This window comes from Genypterus blacodes, unplaced genomic scaffold (assembly GCF_046128005.1).
Source record: "Genypterus blacodes isolate CSIRO-AG114 ecotype Tasmania unplaced genomic scaffold, CSIRO-AGI_Gbla_v1 ptg000057l_1, whole genome shotgun sequence".
In the NCBI taxonomy this organism is placed as follows: Eukaryota; Metazoa; Chordata; class Actinopteri; order Ophidiiformes; family Ophidiidae; genus Genypterus; species Genypterus blacodes.
In genome coordinates this window covers 1,785,140-1,802,007 of record NW_027466869.1, presented here as the reverse complement: position 1 = coordinate 1,802,007, position 16,868 = coordinate 1,785,140, and the positions used below count along the sequence as shown (strand labels likewise).

At 41.9% G+C, this 16,868-nt stretch overlaps 4 protein-coding genes across 4 annotated transcripts; 3 read left to right on the top strand and 1 right to left on the bottom strand.

The window, feature by feature from the left end:
- The first annotated feature begins 32 nt into the window (after window positions 1-32).
- LOC143002562 (axonemal dynein light intermediate polypeptide 1-like) lies at window positions 33-1,745 on the top strand. Its single transcript, XM_076152724.1, has 5 exons — window positions 33-201; window positions 396-532; window positions 638-807; window positions 984-1,162; window positions 1,373-1,745. Exons 1-5 carry the CDS (start codon window positions 115-117, stop codon window positions 1,658-1,660), a joined length of 861 nt encoding a protein of 286 aa, XP_076008839.1. The 5' UTR covers window positions 33-114; the 3' UTR covers window positions 1,661-1,745.
- Window positions 1,746-2,127: 382 nt separating this feature from the next.
- On the top strand, window positions 2,128-5,458 carry LOC143002557 (axonemal dynein light intermediate polypeptide 1-like). The gene is made up of 7 exons (XM_076152718.1): window positions 2,128-2,483; window positions 2,820-2,978; window positions 3,454-3,587; window positions 3,870-4,039; window positions 4,339-4,517; window positions 4,650-4,814; window positions 5,047-5,458. Exons 2-7 carry the CDS (start codon window positions 2,820-2,822, stop codon window positions 5,080-5,082), a joined length of 843 nt encoding a protein of 280 aa, XP_076008833.1. The 5' UTR covers window positions 2,128-2,483; the 3' UTR covers window positions 5,083-5,458.
- Window positions 5,459-6,400: 942 nt separating this feature from the next.
- Window positions 6,401-8,736, top strand: LOC143002476 (axonemal dynein light intermediate polypeptide 1-like). The gene is made up of 7 exons (XM_076152594.1): window positions 6,401-6,493; window positions 6,929-7,105; window positions 7,207-7,334; window positions 7,588-7,757; window positions 7,901-8,079; window positions 8,399-8,563; window positions 8,701-8,736. The coding sequence occupies exons 1-7, from the start codon at window positions 6,401-6,403 to the stop codon at window positions 8,734-8,736; spliced, it is 948 nt and encodes a 315-aa protein (XP_076008709.1).
- Window positions 8,737-8,833: 97 nt separating this feature from the next.
- gnl2 (G protein nucleolar 2) lies at window positions 8,834-16,301 on the bottom strand. The gene is made up of 16 exons (XM_076152723.1): window positions 16,087-16,301; window positions 15,619-15,703; window positions 15,358-15,452; window positions 14,913-15,052; window positions 13,147-13,331; window positions 12,996-13,062; window positions 12,739-12,897; window positions 12,542-12,655; window positions 12,203-12,331; window positions 11,545-11,649; window positions 11,252-11,410; window positions 10,807-10,914; window positions 10,203-10,681; window positions 9,762-9,844; window positions 9,504-9,583; window positions 8,834-9,320 (listed from the first exon to the last, which is right to left on the bottom strand). The coding sequence occupies exons 1-16, from the start codon at window positions 16,148-16,150 to the stop codon at window positions 9,177-9,179; spliced, it is 2,196 nt and encodes a 731-aa protein (XP_076008838.1). The 5' UTR covers window positions 16,151-16,301; the 3' UTR covers window positions 8,834-9,176.
- Between the last annotated feature and the right edge of the window lie 567 nt (window positions 16,302-16,868).

Sequence of the window (16,868 nt, the reverse complement as noted above, 5' to 3'; positions counted from 1 at the left end):
GACAACACAAACACTGAACTTTTGATCAACATCACAGATGTATATGAGGCGATCGTAAACGGAGGAGGAAATCGGAGTTTTCATTCGTATCATCTTGATCTTTCCTGAGACAAAATGACATTAATTCCAACTACAGAGTCTTTGCTGAAATACGACAAACCAGCTTTGTTGGGCACAACGCAGGATTGGAAATCTGCAAATGTGAGTTTATCAAGTTTCGTCAAATAAATAGCTTTTATTTACAAACTATTTAAAAGCTTGATAAGTAAACCTACAGAAAGACACTGATCTAAGTCCTCTTCTTCATACATGTCATAGAGTTTATTGTGAGAAAAGTAACTTGTATCATCATGCAACACAGAGTCACAGAGTCAGAGTCATATCTGTTGTTACAGGGACGCTCTCTGAAACTGAGTCCTCAGCAACCTGCCCCAACTGGTCCTGTTCCACCAGCTCCAAAACAAAAATCAAACTTATCTGAGGCCATCAAGCAGCAAACCGAGGAGATTCTCAACACCATTCTTCCACCCAGGTAGCTTATTGCTGTAATTATACTTTACTGTAATTTCAGAAAATACACAAGTGCTATAGAAATAAACTTCTCTTGCTTTACCAAGTTTAACATCTGCTATTGCAGAGAATGGAAAGAAGGCAACCAACTGTGGCTTCAGCAAGTGTCTACTACACCTTGTACCCGGACAGATGTGGTGCATCTGGAAAACCAGCTGAAAATCAAGCTGCAGCAAATGCAGGCCAGACAAACGGGCATTTGCCCTGTACGCAGGGAGCTCTACTCCCAGTGCTTTGGTGAGGAAGAGGAAGAGGTCAAATGAGCTGAAGATATTGAATCGTGATGATGCATTAGCAAATTCAAATTGTTTTCATGTTCCGATATGTAATCATTTGTGGAACTACACACTGCCTTATATGTGGGATCCATATTTATTATAGGAACTCAACATTTTCACTCTGAATTCTTCTAGATGAGCTGATCAGACAGGTGACCATCAACTGCTCTGAGAGGGGTCTGCTGCTGTCACGGGTCAGAGAGGAAATTCAAATGACCATTAGCATCTACCATGCACTGTATGAGAGCAGTGTAGCCTTTGGTATGAGGACAGCCCTGCAGGCTGAGAAGACCAAGGGAGACATGGAAAAAAGAGTAAGGACAGTGTGTCATCCACCAGAGCCACGCTGAACAGTTCTAAGTTATCAATCGAGACCAGGGCAACTGCATTTCAGCAAAGTGACCAGTAGAGGGCGCACATTTAAGAGTAATCGTCAAGCAACAGCTGATTCAGATCCCAGTTGTCCTTCTACCTGGTATGTGGAATAAACTGACTGATCTCTTACTTCCTTATTACTTGCGTAGGTTTCCGATCTGGAGAATGAGAAGGAAGAGCTGACGAAGCAACTGAATGAACAGAAAGCGAAGTGTGAGGAAATTGAAAAAAGGAATAATGAAAGACGTCAGGTGGAGGAAATGAAGCACACAGAGGAGATTCAGTCATTGAAGAATGCCATCCAGCAGTTCAAGGTGAAGTGTTTCATACTGACGACTAAGTGTGAATGCCGAGTGTACAATAATGGGTATTTGAGTTATATGAGAAATATTTCTTTACCATATAAAACTATGATTTTTCCAAAACAGTGGTATTGACTGCAGGAAAGAAAGTTTAGTAATACATATAGCAGAGTAATTGCTCTTAATAATGCTCTGAATGTATCTTTCTTTTCAGGCGCAATTGGAGGGGCTCATCAAAAAAAGCTGATTTACCATTTCAAAATACAAGATTCATTTAAAATGGTTGTAAATGACTTCAATAAAATAAAATACATCTTTGACTAAGCTACTGTGGTTCATTGTCTGGTGATCGGTGCCTCGATCTGCACAACACAAACAAACACACGTGAACCCTTTCTTATAAACTTGCAAATTAATTGAGTGAAGTTCTATACGAATTTATACTAAATCAATTCAAGGTATATGGGCGGTGTCCAATACGTTTACAGCAACTGCACAAAGGAAAAAATAGTAAACAATCAAACAAAGCTTGTATGTTAGAGGCGATATGGTGATTGTTTACTTGCGTGCTCGTCTCCTCTGTGGGCTGGAGGTCCCGCTGGATCTGGACCGGGAGCGGCGTGACGTCTGTGGCCGGACAGGGCTCAGCCTCTCCCGCATTACCTCCACTCTGGACTCGCACTCTGGAGATTCCTTTCTTCTGTAACTCTTTTCCTCATCCAATCTAAATCAAAAGAGGGCAAATTCTCCTCTGCTATGTTAAATGGAGATTGTCACAAGGAAAGACTGACTGATTCAGAGCCGAGCTGATGTCATGTTAGTCTCTGTGCAGAGGTCGGTATGACATCATCTCGGCGCGGAGGGAATCTTATCACACTCATGGCATCACGATAAGTATATCAACTGGAGCTGGTAATTCAGAGGAAGAGAGAAATACGAGCTGCCTTTGGATCGACAGGTCAGTCTGTTTGTGATCATGATCTGGGTGTATGAAGACCTGACACACCGCCTGCCCAGGACTGTAAACTAGATCGAATAATTGGCATGTGATTTTGCTGGAGAAAATTGTGCAATATCGTTAACATTTTTATTTGATGAGTTAAGTTTAGTTAAGACATTGCTGTTGCTTTATCAGCTGTTTTCAACTCTTTGATGTGTTGTTTGTGATCGTTGAGCTCCTCTGCATAGTGCTGTGACATCACAACTTGAACCAGGCTCTTATTTGATGACGATTAGTGAAGACAAACATCCACAACAGTCAACATATTTATGACAATTGTGTTTGTTGTTACAGATGCGCCGTTTAAAAGGGAATGCGCGGCAACCTGCCGTCAGTAGCTCAGGAGCAACTTCAAAACAAAAATTAGCTGAGCGCCAAACCCCAAAGACTCAAATTGCTGAGTCTTTACTGAGATATGACAAACCAGTTATGTTGGGCACAACGCAAGATACGGTGAGTTTTGCCAAGTTAGCACTGAAAAAGACCGGATCTTTTATTTTCAAACTATTTTCAAGATAGATTAGTAAACAAGCAAATAGAAAACCCACTGATTTAACTGAATGGAGAGGTGAACACAGGTGGCATGAAAAGCTTCTACAAGATATTTGTGACTCATGTATTTTGTGTTCTTATATGGAAGAATAGAATGGTTGATATAAGGAGATAATGGATATGAGGTATGATTGTATTTTAAAACTGGTATTTTTTGGAAATGAGCCATTCCTGTGCAGGGCTACCACAGCATTCAAACTAGAAGCACTGCACACCTTTAATGTCTTTGGACTGTGGGAGGAAACCAGAGCACAAAGAATTGAATTCAAGCCCTGGGGTTCACCTTAATAAGTACATTAATTGCACCTGTGCTCTTCCTATATGTCAAAGTGTTTACTGTGTGAAAACATCATGCAACACTTATCTATTGTTACAGGGACGGCGTGTGTGTCACAAACCTCTATCAACTGGCCCTGTACCAGGAGCTCTGAGACAAAAAACATCATCAAACTCATCTGAGGCCATCAGGCAGCAAACTGAGGAGATTCTGAATGCCATTCTTCCACCTAGGTAACTTATACTTTTCCCTCTACACTGTTATTGCCATTACTATAATTAATTGTCTAATGTTAGTGTTTAATGTTAGTGTAATGTTAGTTGATCTTATTCTTACTATGTTATCGTTTTGGCTCCATGCTTTTACTTCTCATTTATATGTGTGTTTACATATTCATTCATTCATTCATTCATGCATTTTAATCTAAAGTGAAATTGTACTAAACTCTAATCTCTGAAAAGTGCAATAGAAATAAACTTCTATTGCCTTACCAAGTTAATCATGTGCTATTGCAGAGAATGGAAAGAAGGCAACCAACTGTGGATTCAGCAAGTGTCTACTATGCCTTGTTCCCGGACAGATGTAGTGCACCTGGAAAGCCAGCTGAAAATCAAGCTGCAGCTAATGCAGGCCAGACAAACAGGCATCTGCCCTGTACGCAGGGAGCTCTACTCCCAGTGCTTTGGTGAGGAAGAGGAAGAGGTCGAATGTGAGATGAAGTTACCAAGACATAGTGATGCAATGGACAACAGCAGATTCAATTTTTGTCCCAATAAGTAATCATCACATAGGCTTATATGTAGGATCCATGAACATATAAGGTCATAGATTGTAATTATCTTTTGGAATCTGGTTAGATATTCCTTCTCATCAGACTTTCATCATGGTGACACATTCTTATATTAAGGTGAAGAGCGACATTCACTGTGCTGTTCATCGGAACTCAATTGTTCAAGCCAATGTTTTCATTCTGAATTCTTCTAGATGAGCTGATCAGACAGGTGACCATCAACTGCGCTGAGAGGGGTCTGCTGCTGTCACGGGTCAGGGAGGAAATTCAAATGACCATTGGCATCTACCATAGACTATATGAGAGCAGTGTGGGTTACGGCATGAGGACAATTCTGCTGGCTGAGAAGAACAAGGATGACATGGAGAAAAAAGTAAGGATAATGTGTTATATCAGTTATTATTGACGATCAGGGAAGCAAACAGGTGATTCCGGTCCCAGATGTCCTTCTACCTAGTTTGTGGCATAAAATGATCAATCTCTTACTTTCTCATTACTTGTGTAGGTTATAGATCTGCAGAAAGAGAAGGAAGACATTGTGGTAGAACTGGATGAGCAGCTGGAGAAGCGTGACAAAATTATAAAGAAGGAAGTTGAAAGGCGAGAGGCGGCCATCCTTAAGCACACAGAGAATATTGAGGAACTGAAGGAAACCATAGTGGATTTAAAGGTGAATTGTTATGACTACTAAGTATGGACGAGAAGTGTGGCATCATGGGTATTTTGATTATATGAGCAACGTTGTCAAATGAACCATGTCTGTACCATAGAAAACTACATCTATAGTTCCTATAAATCACTAGGATTCCCAAAACAGCCATGCAGGAGAGAAAAGTGTGCATTAAGTATAGCCGAGTTATTGCTATTAACAATGCTGTCAATGTATTCCTCTTTCTTTTCAGGCCCAGTTGCAGCAGACCTTCACAGCACCCAAGTGATGTCCAAAAACCGACCTTCCATATGATAATTGAAGAGAGATTAATTTAAGATGGTTGTAAATGACTTCAATTAAGACATCTTAAACTGAGCATAATTAGAAAATACTGTATTTTATCTTTCTTTAATAGCAAGGCATGACAGCTACAGTTTATCACTGTACGGTTCTCCTGGACAGAGTATTATAGTGATCAGTCACCTCAATCAAAATCACTGATTGTGCTGCAGCAATTCGTTGCAAGTTTTTTTCCCTCGATAAATCACAATTTTTACACTTCTGTGTGCACTCCCGTTGCTTTAAGAGTGATCCTGGAGACTAGCATGTACCGTTTACATCCAGCTGCTCTCCACTGGACTTATGTGATATGAAAATAAAGGAACAAAGAGTAACAAAATGTTGATGTCTGTTATTTCCCCACTCACTTGCCTTCAACATGTTTCATATCCACAGTTTGTACAAATATTAATGTTACCAAGTTTTAAACGAAGTGAAATTAATCGAAACATCCTGAATTTCCCATTTTACCGCATATTTACCACATATATTTATATATATTACCAAAATCGTCTGAAAGGAATTGGAGAAACCATTTCCTCATCAAGCAGCATTTGCAGCTGATCCTGAAGCACATTAAAGCCACTGACATGGTTGGTAGGGCCGTAACCAGCTCTGAGGTCACAGGTCACAAGTCCTGCTATCAAGCGCCCATGGCAACGACCCCCCCACCATCCCGTCCATCACTGAGCAGCCGGTCAAGAGTGTGGGGAAAGCCTTTAACTCCAACCTGAAGGTAACGGCTTCTGTCCAGAAAACCAGTAGACACCTTGAGAGCTGGCTCAGACTGGACTTGTTAGGCTGCCCAGTAGATTCAAGAACTAGATTCAGTATCTAATTTTCTGAGATACTGAATTTGGGGTTTTCATGAACTGTAAGCAATAATCATCAAAATTAAAACAAATAAAGGCTTAAAATATTTCACCCTGTGTGTAATGAAGCTATAATAAAACAAGAGTTTCACTTTTTGAGTTTAAGTACAGAAATAAATTAACTTTTCCACAATGTTCTAATCTATTGAGGTGCACCTGTATGTGTAAGCAGCTGAAGTTCCCAGAACACACAACTTCCACAGCGCTGTGGCCACACACGGTCATCTTTTCAGGCACTACCAAACAGTTGGAGGAGGTGGTGTGGAGCTAAGGGTACCCAGGAGGAGCGCATGGAGCAAGCATACGTAAGGAAGTGCAAGTAGTAAGACCTAAGACGTGTCAGAGGCAAGGCTGGCACAACTGCTACGAGCCCATGGAGGTGGATTGTCTGGGATGTGTGCTGGGCATCACAGGGACAGCGAAGAAGAGGGTGAGGCTGTGGAGAACCGCTGCTGGGGTCTGACCGGCCCTGACTGGGTCGGCTTAGTGAGGGTGTCAATGGCGAATTGTGAAGTTGACTTGATTAGGTCATGGCACAACTGACTTTGTGCCTTGATGATGTCATGTTGGCATAAGGTCAATAGTTCTACAGTGGGTCATGGTGTAGAGACTGACATCATTCCGGCAACAAGGTAAGTATATCAATTTGTGTTTCCAGATCGAAAGGGTGTTAGATGGCTTTAGAACGACAGGTAAGGTCTGTTTGTGGTTTGATCAGCACGGTTGACTTTGCCTGGGCGATATATTGAATATTTACCATATAAGTCGCTATGATTTTGCAAGCCAGAGAACAAAGAATTGAATTCAAGCTCAGAAGGCCACCTTGCCATTTGAATATAGAAATATGTATTTTGAAGTACATAAATAAAACACATTTGCTAAAAAGTAACTTATCATCATGCATCATATCTATTGTTAAAGGCTCGACGTTTGAATCTGACTCCTCGGCAAACTGGCCAAGCTGTCCCTGGTCCAGGAGTTTCAAAACTGAGATCATCCTCTGAGCGCCAAATCCCAAAGATTCCATCGAAAGATACTTTACTGAAATATGACAATCCAATTGTGGTGGGCACAACCCAAGTATGGAAACCTCCAGCAGTGAGTTTACCGAGTTTGCGGAGCTTTAGCAATCAAAGAAGTTGTAAGAAAAGTGATTTGTAATCATGCAAACAACAACAGAGTCATATCTATTGTTACAGGCACGTTTGAAACTGAGTTCTCTGCAACCTGGCTCTGTTCCACCAGCTCCAAAGCAAAAAGCTCAAATCTCACCCGAAGCCATCAAACAGCAAACTGAGGAGATTCTCAATGCCATTCTTCCACCTAGGTAGCTCATTGTTTTCCTTTTAGACTGTTATGACTATTACTTAAATGAAAACACACACTGGTTAATTGAAAATCGATTGGTTCATTTTCTCCACTACGTTTTTACTTCACATTTATATTTGGAATTGTTTACCTATTTATTAATTACTGCATTTTAATCGAAAATGGAAATCTACTATACTACAAAATAATGTATATAGTGGTGTATAAATGAAGTTCTCTTACCTTGTCACGTTTAACATCTGCTATTGCAGAGAATGGAAAGAGGGCAACAAAATGTGGCTTCAGCAAGTGTCTACTAGGCCTTGTACCCGGACAGATGTGGTAAACCTGGAAAACCAACTGAAACTCAAGCTGCAGGAAAAGCAGGCCAGACACACCGGCATCTGCCCTGTGCGCAGGGAGCTCTACTCCCAGTGCTTCGGTGAGGAAGAGGTCAAATGAGAGCAGAGGTCACCCAGTCATAATGATGCATTGGATGGCGGCAAATTCCATTAATTTGTCCCAATAAGTAAGACTGTGCTGTTAATAGGAACAAGCCAACATTTTCTGTCTGTATTCTTCTAGATGAGCTGATCAGACAGGTGGCTGTCAACTGCGCTGAGAGGGGTCTGCTGCTGTCACGGGTCAGAGAGGAAATTCACATGAGCATTGGCATCTACCATGCACTGTATGAGAGCAGTGTGGGTTATGGTATGAGGACAGCCCTGCTCGCTGAGAAGCTCAGAGGAGACATGGAGAAAAGAGTAAGGATAATGTGTTATATCATAAGTTATTATATAATATTGACATTCAGGGACACCAGAGCAGCACCTGACAGCTCATAGACTACTCACATATTCAGCAGGAACACATTTGGAGCTGTTGGAAAGCTGCTGGTCATACAGTTCTAAGAAATCAATTGAGACAAGTTAGATTGCATTTCAATAGTGTGTCCAGCAGAGAGCGCACTCTTATTAGTACAGAGTTACTGTAAAGCAACAATTGATTCAGATCGTAGTTGACCTTCTACATGGTATGTGGAATAACCCTGACAAATGTCCTACTGGCTTATGACATGCGCAGGTTTTTGATCTGGAGAAAGAGAAGGACGAGCTGAAGACGCAACTGGCTGATGAGAGAGTTAAGGCTGAAAAAACTAGAAAGAGGAATATTGAAAAGCGAGAGAATGAGAGACAGAAACACACAGACGATATAGAGGCACTGAAGAGCGCCAATCTGCAGTACAAGGTGAAGTGTTTCATCCTGACCACTAAGAGTGAATGATGAGTGTACAATTATGGGTATTTGAGTTATATAAGCAACATTTTGAAATGTACCATATAAAACTAATTTGTTCTTAACAATGTGCTCCTCTTCCTTTTCAGGCCCAGCTGGAGGAGCTCCTAGTAAAATTTGAGTGATTTCTCACACAGAACCTGATTTGCCACATCTAAAAAAAAGATAATTAAATTAAATTGTAAATGACGTCAATAAAATAAGGACATCTTCAACTGAGCATTATTTGCAAATATTTTATTTTATACCATGTTTTCACTGTATGTTTCTCTTGAACTTCAAGAGAATTACACTCATGATCATCTGAATGAATGAAATCTCATTCAAAGCCAATAAGGGCTGCAGGGGGAAGATCACTGAAAATGCAGAATGCAGTCACTTCCCTGAGGAACCGTCGGGTTCAGATAAGGCGTCAGACGACCTTTTGATTAAAGGTCACGTAATGCTCATCTGGCATTCCACCTTCTACCGACTCCACATTCCCAATAACCACCAGGTCTGTCCGGCTTATTTAAATCAGGATCGAGTAGATACAGTGTGTGCCACTGTGTGTTTCCATTGCACTCTAGTGCTTTGTCCTCTTGGCTTTGGGGCCTTCTTTGGCAGGTGCTGGGGCTTTTCGGTTCTTGTTCTTGTTCTTCACATTGTGCGTGTCGTAATAGCGCACGCCGACTTTCTTCGTCTTATTTGCACGGTCCATCGCTCTTTTCTGAAATGTTTTTTTAAATAAACGAGAAGGGGGGAAGAGAAAAAGAAATTGAGTTCTAGTACTGAAGAAGTCCAGGTCTTTTCACCACCATTCCTGTTGTATTAGCTAAAGGAACAGACATTCATCCAACATGTCCAACCCGGACACATTAGCCTGTTTGACGTCAGGGAGAACGCTGCATACCTGTTTGGACGTCAGCCTGGCCGGCTGAGTGGGCTCCTCTTCCTCCGCAGCTCTTCTTTTCTTGTTCCTCTGGATTAGAGCTAAATTTAAACAAAGATGAAGAAATTAAAATAATGGCATGCTGTATCTCAAAATTATTTTCCAATGCCAGCCTGACACAATCCTGTTTGGAGGAATGTGAGACTTCACAGGCAATAAACATGATTTTCCTAAATCATTCCTACATACTGCAGTATATGAAGTCATGTGATTGACTACCTTTCATCTGTGCATGTGTAGCTGCTGCCGCCTGTTTAGTCTTGATGTCTGCGAGCGCTTCGTCAGAGAGTGTCTTCGGTATCCTGAGAGAAGCAAAGAACTGAGCATTATTTTGTGCCTCACAAACCAAACTGCTGAAATGACACAAAATAAAATACACCCAGAATAAGCAGGGAAATATCCTTTGTCGTTGCCATTTGACGTTTGGGTTGAAACAACAACAGTTGCATACTACAGAGAACAGTGACGTGCAAAACTTGGCCAATGATTAGACACTGAGGTCGATAATTGACAAATCCCTTTAAGACTTTAAGACTTGGCCAAATGTTCCATCTTAAATGCGTGGCATGCCTCTGCTTGACAACCTCATCTTGGGCTTCGAAGGAATATACAAAACAAGGATAATATGTAAGTGAGGTTTGGGAGAGAGAACTTGCATACCGGATTGCGGAGAAGCGCTTGGATTTAGCTCGGTCCAGGAATTGCTTATACTTAGCAATCTTCTCGTCCAGCTCTCGGATCACCTCACGTGAACTCTTGTCGGCATTAGCCTTGCCAGTCTGAGCGTTCGTGCTCTCGGGCAGCTCGGTTTCTCCCTCGGCCGGTTCCACGTTGGTCCCACGGCCTTCTCCGTCCTCTTCGCCGTCGCTGACCTCTTCCTCCTCGCCATCGGAGCCGGAGAAGTCAGAGACATCAAGGTCGGGCATCTCCACGGGGACCAGGTCTTCTTCGTTGAACTCGGGGGCCACGCTGATCTTGCCGAAGTTCTGTCGCACGTTCGCCAAAATCTTCTGTACCTGCTCCTTGTGTTTCTGCTGCTGTTCTTCCTGTTCTGCCAAGCTGCCAGCCTGGTTGTCTCCTGGCTGCTCCTCCAGCACATTTTCAACGACCTCTGCTGGTCCCTCAACTGGCAAATGCGCCTTGTCAAGAGTAAAAAAACAAAATCATGGCAAAAACAATAATGTGTTGACAAGAGTCCGAAGAGAATAAATGGCATGTATTGTTCTGGGATAAAAATGTGTTATTTTATTCTCTAAACTCATACCTCCTGATCGCCATCAGGCCCGGGGGGCTTCACAAAAAAGGGGATACGTCCTCGCTGCCAATCATTCAACACCATTTTGGAGACTGTGGTCAAGTCTGGCTCACCCCCCTGCAATTACCAAGCATACATTGTTCAATCTGCAGATTCAAAATTTGTGGTTCATGTTCAGTGGTTCACATTGAGATAATTTGCCATTTTTGAAAATGAAATCCAGCCGCCCCAAAAAAAGAAGTTAATATCGCTTGGAAAAGGACCCGACCCCTAACATGTTAAATGGATTCAGACAAGTCCTGGTTAAGCTTCTCTGGAACACAATCCTTTTAGAAAAACCTACCCGTTATACACCTGTGATAGTGTAATAAGAATAATTAACAACTAAATTGCTTTAAATCTTATCAAACTAGAAAAAAGGCTTGGTTCAAACATATTGCACATAGATACAGACCTTGTGGAGTTTCCCAGTGCGTAAGGCCAGCTTCTCCAGGAAGTCTTCAGCAGAGGTCCAGGTGGGGATGCGGTAGGTCTTCTGAATGTATTCTGGCTTGGCTCGTTCCAGCACTGCCCCAATGTGCTCATCGGGATTCTTGATCTTCTCTACTTGAACCTTAAAGGAAAAGGGGAGGAAAAAAGGGCTGCATCACCTGCACATTATACCTCGAGTGTAGAACAGTAATAAAACAAAGAAACAAGACAGGGGTACTGTAAATATATGATGCAGTACACTCTAGGATAACGTACCACTCCTTTCAGGACAATATCAGACTCGCTGTCTTCTGAAGGGTAGACAACACCAGGGCAGTCAATGAGGAAGATGCGCCTCATCAGTGTGATGTACTGCCACACCTGAAACAGAAGAGATGACGTTGTCTGTAGCACATTTGTTCTTTAATGATACACAACAATTTAAAAAGGCAGTTGGAATCAATTGTTTGACTCATTAAGTGGAGGGATTTGATGTAGTCTTTCACATAAAAGCAAATTTGCATCCACTTAAATAGGAGAAGAGAGGCAAAGCATTGTTGTGGATTGTTGTCTTCTCCAGACAACAATGAAGAGCCACAGCCCAACTGATTCACTGGATAGGGGAACAGAAACTCTCCCCTCCCTTGTTGACTCATTGTCCAAAGCTTTGGCAAAGACAGATGTATAGATATTATCACATTGTTTGCCCTCAAATCCGTTGGGGGTTTCGGGATCCTTGTTCATTTCCAAACAGGATAAGCAGCTCCAGAGCAAGGAAATCAAGAGTACATTTGTTGATGTTCAAACAGACTTCACTATTTCTGTATGTGATCCTTTGGCCGTGGTCTTCCCTCAACATTCTGTAAGTATAAACTTATACATTCCTCACAGGCTCACACATTTGGTTTGCATGGTTTGTGACTCCATATCATACCTTGGTTTCACCAGCGAGGGGGGCCACGTTGCAGACCTTTTTAGACCGCAGTGTGTTGATGATTGAGCTCTTTCCGACATTAGGGTAGCCAATGAAACCCACGCTTATCTGTTTCTTGTCGGTGTGGAGCTGCGGGAGACAAACAATGAAGTCAGTGTGCTAGTTTGCAAACAACAGGCTCAGTCTTGTCTCTGTTCACAAAGACAATTTCAGATGAAGGTGAACTTGTCACCGCTCCAGGAACTGAAATGTTCAAAACACATTGCCATCTATTGGAGATCGAAATGTCTGCGGTCCATGACAAATCACAGGTATTTGGAATTTCAGGCTGGTGCTTACCTTGCCAAACTGCCGGAGCAGCTGGATCAGCGAGCCCTTTCCGAAAGAGTTGGTGAGGCTGGCATGGAAAGCCAGAGTTGGGTACTCTTGGGATAGAATGGCTACCCAGCGTTTCTGGAGCAGAAATCAAAAAATTAAAAAAGGGACGATGACACCTCCCGAGTATCTAAAAGAACGGGTCGCTGTAATTGCCTTACCGTGACCCATGTTGGGATGAGGTCACACTTGTTAAGCACAAAGATCAGATGTTTCCAGGACTTCTGCTTCTTCAGGTAGTTCTCGATGCTCTGGGAGCGCGTTCCCATGGGGTCGCGAGCATCCAGGACTTGAATGATGACATCTGATGAGTCGATCACCTACGATTATACATAACATGAATCCTTTAACTCTTACAGTGGACCAACATTAAAATGAATCGGAATTGCACAACTGTAGAGGAGGAAGGACACAACACCTTGTACAGCTCTCCCCAGATCCTTTTCGACTGGCCCTTTTTAAAGATTTCCTCACGCACTTCATCCCTGTTCCAAAACACAAACAAGGATTTATCTCCTTGTTCAATGAAAATTCAGACGTCGAGCATTTATCAACGATGAAAGTCTTACCTAACACCTGTGTCCTCGGTCACCAGGTCTTTGTCCTTCTCAGCGTCGTAGCTTGTGGCTGAGGCCTGAGCCTGATCGAGGAGGTCCTTCATGTCGCCCACCATGAGGTTGGGCTTCTTCCTCTGAGCCTTGGGCCCGAAGGTGGTCTCAAACCCCTCTGTGTCTAAAATGTGCACCTTTGAGTTCTGCAGTGGAAAAAGAGGAGAGCAACAGAAGGTCAGACTCTGAACCATGTCCACACAGGTTCCTAATGTGTTATTCTGTTCTTGGCAGCAATTAGGAACCAATCCAAACTTAACAAGATTGAGTTACTGTGAAAGTACAGCCTGAGCCTTGGCTCCCATTTACAGGGTTCACATGATGTTTGGTTCTGTTTTCGTGGTGTTCATGTGGAGAGGAGTGTGAGTATAACTTCTTTGGACAGCCCATCTCGATTCTGAGCACGGACTAAATAAATGTAGTTTTGCTACTCCAGCATACTTAGAGTTGTAAGAGGCTCTTGATTTTCCTCACTGCTTCATTTATCAGTGGATATCTACAATACACACTGCTGCTACTTTCTTCACACCCTCACAACACACATCACATTTTTGAGCTGGTGTAGCAAAACAACATTGAAATCCAATAAATAAAAATTCTAAGGCGTGCTGTGTTCTTAAGTCAATGAAACAGCACGCCAGCATAACTGTTTCAAATTATGTCCTCGTGTTTGTCTCATTGTCATCACAGCGGCCACCTCAGCAGTGGTTTGTCTCTGAAATGAAATGCAATCTACGGGATTGTCTTCAACTCTATTTGAACTCCCAAACAACCATTCCTCAATGCAGTCAAAGTGATTTGGTTTTCCAGTTTTAGTTTTACTGATAGAATCACAGAATAAATGCACACAGTAAACAGAGCCACCAAGTATGCGATGCAATCAGCCAATGGAAAAAGCCTCGCATGTACCAGGTCTGATTAAGCTTTCCAATGGTCTGAAAACAAAAGACGCAGCCGCACTATTTCAACACTGCCGTGATGGGGTGGAGGTGGAACAGTTTACAGCGTTTGTCAAAAACAATGATGTTTAAGACTCAAGGTTGCCTTGAATATCTGCCAAGATGTTTTGCAGGGCTTCCTGCTTCTTTTGAAAACACATTTCCCTCAACTTAACCACAAACTCTGGCCTAATTCTCCTGTCTCTTTGGAACAAGATCATTCCGCTCTTGAATCACTAGACATTCAGACACAAGAGCGTTGTTGTTCATAAGAGGCAATTTCATCTTGAGCGGCTTTAAGCTCCTTGAGATGTCTCACCTGCATGTGGGAATACTTAAAAAGAAATTTTAAGAAAAAGAAGGGAACCTGGGCCAACAAGATGTTGGACGAGAACTAGAAGAACTGGGTGTTATTTGGAATCCTTCTGATTTTTGGGGGTGGAAAAATCAAAACCTGGCTGAGTTCAGCTCCTCTATGCCAAGCACAGCCGATTGCTCTGAGGGCCACAGTGAGGCGTGAAAACTGATTGAGGACTCAAGTGAGGTCTCACGTATATTCTCATCCCATAAAATGTCGAGATACAAAGGAAAACAGTGGCATTATTATTATCTCCATCACTTGATATAAGCCATGTCATGACAAATCCTGCAAACAATTCACACATGGTGCAGATTCCCCCCAAAGGGCCCCTTGGAGGAAAATCAGAGAGAGAGCAGGCGATAGTGAGGGGAAATCAGTTTTCCTTATATGTCCAATAAAAAGAGGCTTATACACTCTTTCGCACTTACATGGGCTTTGACTCTATCGTGCAAGAGGGACATGGGGAGTTTGCTCGGCTTCATCACCACACGATATGGATCCTTCTTTATGGCGCCCATCTCATCCTGGAATTTCTGGAGGGATGACTGCTTGATAACTCGAGTATTTGCTGGAATACAGAGAATTTAAAGTGTACTACAACACACCTTTCCGTACATACATTGCAGTTAAACCACACTTGTAATGAAATCCGTGCACATCTATCAATATTTTATAAATGTGGTATAATAATGAATTATCATTGTCAAAATATAATAGTCAAACTCTGATTTGGCGCTTTACAATTAAGCCTGTCAAACACACTGCTAGATGTTTGATGATTTCAGGTTGAAAGTTCCTTCTCACACAAAATCTGAGAAAAAAAAGTAAATATAATAAATGCTGATAGAACAGACAGTAGGTAAATGTACTCACTGAACCATTTGATGTTGGGTTCCACTCTGGCTACAGTCCCTGGAGTCACGGTGGACTGGAACTGTAAAGGTCTAATGACTTTTCCTCGGTCATTACTGTAAGAACAGATCAGCAGCAGTCAACACAGATTTGTTCCTAGGAAGCTAAATCTTCACATTCTTCTATTCAATATTACTTTAAAGCAACGATTCAAACTTATTATAGCAGGTATTGATTAATCCCAGTGGCTCTCCAGTATGATGTAAAACTCTCATCCATTACCATCTTTGTTTCTGTCTGTACATATTCAGACGCTTGATGGTGGTTCGGTCCCTCATGTTGCTCCCCGCAGCACCTTTCGGGCGATCTGTAATATACATACACACAGGTACGTAAACGCATCAGCTCATCAACAAACACAAGCAAATCCCTAAATATCTCCACTTTTTCTAAACTCAGCTCTACTTTTGCAGATCATTACAGTAGTAAAATAATATGTAAATATGCAAGTGTTACGTCATTAAAAAAGTAAAGTTGGACTCAATCCAAGTCTAATAAAGGCCCAAACGCTACTGTAGTGTGTTGTCAAGTGATCTTTCATCGTCTTGTTGTTATTAGTTTCGATCTGACCCACAGCACACGCAATTTAAATGGATTTGTAAGACTTTCTGACAACATATGTAAACCCAGCTACAAGCTATTAGCATTAGCTGTAAACAACCAGTGCAGCTAGCGATGGTGTTATCTTACCGGGATTGGAGCTGGACGACGAGGTGTTTATGGAGCTTTTCCCCTTGAACAGAGGCTTCACCATGGTGACGGTTTACTCGGTAAAGCCCACGATACAAAGAAATAAAGAGACAACAAGCTGCTGCCCCAAAACCGAAGTAGGGATATTCCTCAGCCCGACAGCGCTCACAGTCCACGTGTAGTGACCGTGAACCAGGAAGAACGTCATCGGACGAGCGACATGGAGAAGAGCCAATCAGAGAGCCGCGTTGATTTTAGTGTCGCGTGACCATAGCGTTTCTCGGTAGCTCTATAAAATATCAAAATGTTGTCAGTTTTATTTACAGCCTGTTTGGTTTACCGAAGAAAATGTATTTATTAGTGTTACTTTTGAAATTATTACTTAAAAAAAATAAATCAGTTTTTATATTTATATAGGCATTATCATGAACATTGCTTTATATTTCATTATCTGTTTGAATGTGCTTTGGGTTCTTCAAATTTCTCCTGTTTTGGTTTGTTTGTTTTTGTGTTGGTTTTGTTCACATCACCTTGTTCGTTTGAAGTACTATTTCCACATTTCATTGTTATAGCACTGGTGATTGTGTTTGGGGTTCTGTAACATCGACATTTCCCTCTGATTTAAGCATATAATTGACCTTTATTTGACTCTATTCTAACTAGTCAAACCTGTTTTAGTAGCAATGTTGTGTATGTTACTTAAATAGCTGAAAGGGTTAAAATACATAAATAAAAGGGACTCCTGCCCCCGCAGAGGTCAACTGAATTTGCATATCTCACTA

Coding starts and splice junctions, on each gene's coding strand:
- LOC143002562 (XM_076152724.1), top strand. CDS start 115: ATGACATTAATTCCAACTACAGAGTCTTTGCTGAAATACGACAAACCA. Junction 202..395: donor AGGATTGGAAATCTGCAAAT/GTGAGTTTATCA, acceptor CTGTTGTTACAG/GGACGCTCTCTGAAACTGAG. Junction 808..983: donor GCTCTACTCCCAGTGCTTTG/GTGAGGAAGAGG, acceptor GAATTCTTCTAG/ATGAGCTGATCAGACAGGTG.
- LOC143002557 (XM_076152718.1), top strand. CDS start 2,820: ATGCGCCGTTTAAAAGGGAATGCGCGGCAACCTGCCGTCAGTAGCTCA. Junction 4,040..4,338: donor GCTCTACTCCCAGTGCTTTG/GTGAGGAAGAGG, acceptor GAATTCTTCTAG/ATGAGCTGATCAGACAGGTG. Junction 4,518..4,649: donor AGGATGACATGGAGAAAAAA/GTAAGGATAATG, acceptor TTACTTGTGTAG/GTTATAGATCTGCAGAAAGA.
- LOC143002476 (XM_076152594.1), top strand. CDS start 6,401: ATGTGTGCTGGGCATCACAGGGACAGCGAAGAAGAGGGTGAGGCTGTG. Junction 7,335..7,587: donor AATGCCATTCTTCCACCTAG/GTAGCTCATTGT, acceptor CTGCTATTGCAG/AGAATGGAAAGAGGGCAACA. Junction 8,564..8,700: donor GCGCCAATCTGCAGTACAAG/GTGAAGTGTTTC, acceptor CTTCCTTTTCAG/GCCCAGCTGGAGGAGCTCCT.
- gnl2 (XM_076152723.1), bottom strand. CDS start 16,150: ATGGTGAAGCCTCTGTTCAAGGGGAAAAGCTCCATAAACACCTCGTCG. Junction 15,453..15,618: donor TACAGACAGAAACAAAGATG/GTAATGGATGAG, acceptor CTGTTCTTACAG/TAATGACCGAGGAAAAGTCA. Junction 15,053..15,357: donor ACCCAACATCAAATGGTTCA/GTGAGTACATTT, acceptor TCTGTATTCCAG/CAAATACTCGAGTTATCAAG.